Genomic DNA, 3117 nt, shown 5'->3' on the forward strand with positions numbered 1-3117 from the left:
TTTTTTTTAAATCATCCAACTAATTTAGTCGGAGCGTGACATATGTACTTAATAGGTTTATTTAATTTACCCAATCAAAAAACAAATGTTTTTTCTTGATCGGTTATACATCCGATTTGTGTTGTAGTTTTCCTTTAATTAGATCATATGTTGTTTTTCTATGGCCAAGTCATTAAATTTAACATCAATTTTTATATTTGGGAAAACAATCACATTGAAAAAATGTTCTTGACTGATAATTGACGACATATATTTACAAGTCCATAAACACGTACCATATGTTTATGAATTACAGATCTCTTTTATAATTAATTCATATTATTCATAAATAAAATTGTTAACATATCTTATTGTTTATATTTATTTATTTTATTTAAAAAGATAATATTTTTTGATCAATGGTTATAAAAGTTGTTAAATGTTAATATTGTCTTCGGAATTTTTGCACTTTTATTATAAATTGCTACTTATTCGAATTTTTCATATAAAAAGACTTACGAGTTCTTACTAAATCATTCAGTTCTGATTATTATCACAATCATTAACTAACTATCCATAAAATGAGATTCACTTTAGTCTTCGTCCTTTTACTCGTCGTTATCGTTGCCTGTACACAGGCTCAGAACTGTCGTGGCAAGCCAAGTAAGTAAATTTATTCTAAAACCAAATATAAAATAAAACATATAAAAAAAAAAAATTAATAAAAATCAATAGAAGTTTGTATATATAAAATAATAATAATAAACATAAATATAAAATGAACTCAAACTTTTTTCAGGACGTCTCCAATGTAGAGGTCCCAAGAATGAAGGACGTGGAGGACGTGGTTGCAGCCGTAACGCAAACCGTAGTATGTGGTACTACAACACACGTTCCAGAAGATGTGAAGAAATGCGTTACTTGGGCTGTGCGGGAAATAACAATCGGTTCTGTACTAGAAACGAATGCCAACGCAGATGTACTCGTAGCGGTTAAGGATTGAGAAAAAATGAAAAACTGATTGTACAAATTGCGACACACTAAAATTTATAAATAAATAATTTAAAAAAATATTATTGTGTTATTTTTTAATTGAATTTTCTTGTATATTAATTTTTTCATAATATAATTTAAAAATAATGAAATAAAAAACATCCCTGCTTTGATGATGAAATTTAACTTAACCCAGTCGTTAAGATAAATTCTAAAGTACTGATAAAAAAAATTATTGAATAAGTAAAATATTTCTATATTCTATTATATTCTTATTCTATATTCTATATTCTAATATAGAATATAGATAATATAGATATAATATATATATATTATATTATTCTTATATTCTTTATTCTAGTATAAATAGTTCTCAAAAAAACGTGCAACAAATAACCTATCTATTTATGCCTTATATAAAGTGATTAGATAAAGTGATGCGATAATCAAAATCTCTCATTGTCTAATATAGAATCTGTGAAAACTTGAAAAATAATATATACCCAAGCAATATGATACGACAATCGATCTGATTAAGCAATGTGTAGTTCAGAGTAATATAATCGCTTGATCCTTAAGAGCATTTTGGATTTTTTAAGAGGATCTGATTAATAACTGTGCTAATATTATAAAATATAAATATATATGTTTTTCACAAAGTCAGATGTATAGACGTTCAATTGAGTCGAAAAATTTTGTATAAGTAATATTGTGCACTGCAAAAATTAATTTTTATCTTAAAAAACAAACTTTATTAGATATGAATAGTGCAATCTTAACTATGTGTTGATTTCTTAAATTGTTGAAGTGTAGTTAATAGGTATTAAATGTGGATTTATTGAACCAGTGTTCAGCTCCAATTAAAATAATTTATAATATAATATTATTTATATTACCTCCTGAGGTTTTGTTCGCTTTAGCCTTCTCAGTTGATTACACTGGTCAACAAAGATTTTGTCCTAGAGACGTTGTTGGAAGATCCTAGACATATTTTTCGTGCTGATTCCGAATCTGCATTTAGATTCTTTCTATCACGTCTAGATTCTTTAAAACAGTTGAATGTATGTTTTTGCTATAAAGTAGTAATTTACCTTCTGCTCAAAAAGTATTCGGATTTTGTTGTTTATTAACTACTCCTTAAGTAATAGACCTTTTTCAAAAATTTTTGTTATGTTGGTACACCCTTTCTTGACATATGGTACAAATTTGAGCACCATCTGTCAATTAGTTTGTTTACATAGCTGTTAATGTGAGACTACCTCAAGTGCGTTTAGAGATTTTTACTATGGAAAACTTATTTTTACAATTCTTAAAATAAAATTTTTATAACCTAAAATCATTAAAAATAAAAAAAGAAACATTTATAGTTTTCATTTTTATTATTATTATTTGTAATTAACTAAACAGTCAAAATTTGTTTTTGTTTACATTTCTTCTCGCAAGTTTTCAAAGTACAGTACCGATTTTTGTTACCACCACATCCTTTATAGGACATTTCTTCGCATTTATTAGTTCGGCCAATCCAGTACCACATCTTTTTATTTGCATTTAGAAAACATATGAATCCTCCGTGTCCCGAATCTTTAGCACCAGTGCAAGCAGGACGAACTAAAATGAAAATAGATCTTATATTTTTTTGTGTCGAAAATATTAAACCATAGAGTTTTTCACTTACGTAGTTCCCCACCACAATACTTTTGAGTTTTCGTAAAGGAAAATAAACTCATTGCGATTAAAACAAGTGTTATTCTTGAAGACATGTTTCCAATAAATGAAGTATTATAAATTTATTTATTTATATACATTATCAGGTAATTCGACAGCAACAAAGGCATTTTATGAATAGTAATATTCAACTTTAAAACAATTACTGCATAAAATATTTTTGAAATTAAATTAAATTTAAAATATGACTTAATTTATTTAACTTATATATATTTAATAAGTAAGAATTAATTTTATTTAATATAGTAAATTAAATAAATGTGCACATATTATAATATATTAGATTGACCATGTGAAATCAATAAAATATTTTAAGTCAAAAAAGTATATTTCGATGTTATGCTTTAGTCCTGTATTATGGAACAAAATAATATTAATCTGAAGTACTAAGAAGTTATATGTCTTCTCGCTTTCTCTTCG

At 26.0% G+C, this 3117-nt stretch overlaps 1 protein-coding gene across 1 annotated transcript; it reads left to right on the plus strand.

The window, feature by feature from the left end:
- Positions 1-478: 478 nt before the first annotated feature.
- On the plus strand, positions 479-1043 carry LOC119667975 (kunitz-type serine protease inhibitor A-like). The gene is made up of 2 exons (XM_038077329.1): positions 479-642; positions 779-1043. Exons 1-2 carry the CDS (start codon positions 561-563, stop codon positions 973-975), a joined length of 279 nt encoding a protein of 92 aa, XP_037933257.1. The 5' UTR covers positions 479-560; the 3' UTR covers positions 976-1043.
- Positions 1044-3117: the final 2074 nt, after the last annotated feature.

The sequence above is a fragment of the Teleopsis dalmanni genome, chromosome 1 (assembly GCF_002237135.1).
Source record: "Teleopsis dalmanni isolate 2A chromosome 1, ASM223713v2, whole genome shotgun sequence".
In the NCBI taxonomy this organism is placed as follows: domain Eukaryota; kingdom Metazoa; phylum Arthropoda; class Insecta; order Diptera; family Diopsidae; genus Teleopsis; species Teleopsis dalmanni.

What these genes read in the sequence shown, in the direction of transcription:
- LOC119667975 (XM_038077329.1), top strand. Translation starts at nt 561, where the DNA reads ATGAGATTCACTTTAGTCTTCGTCCTTTTACTCGTCGTTATCGTTGCC. An exon ending in GAACTGTCGTGGCAAGCCAA is followed by an intron (nt 643 to 778) that starts GTAAGTAAATTT and finishes AACTTTTTTCAG; the next exon opens with GACGTCTCCAATGTAGAGGT.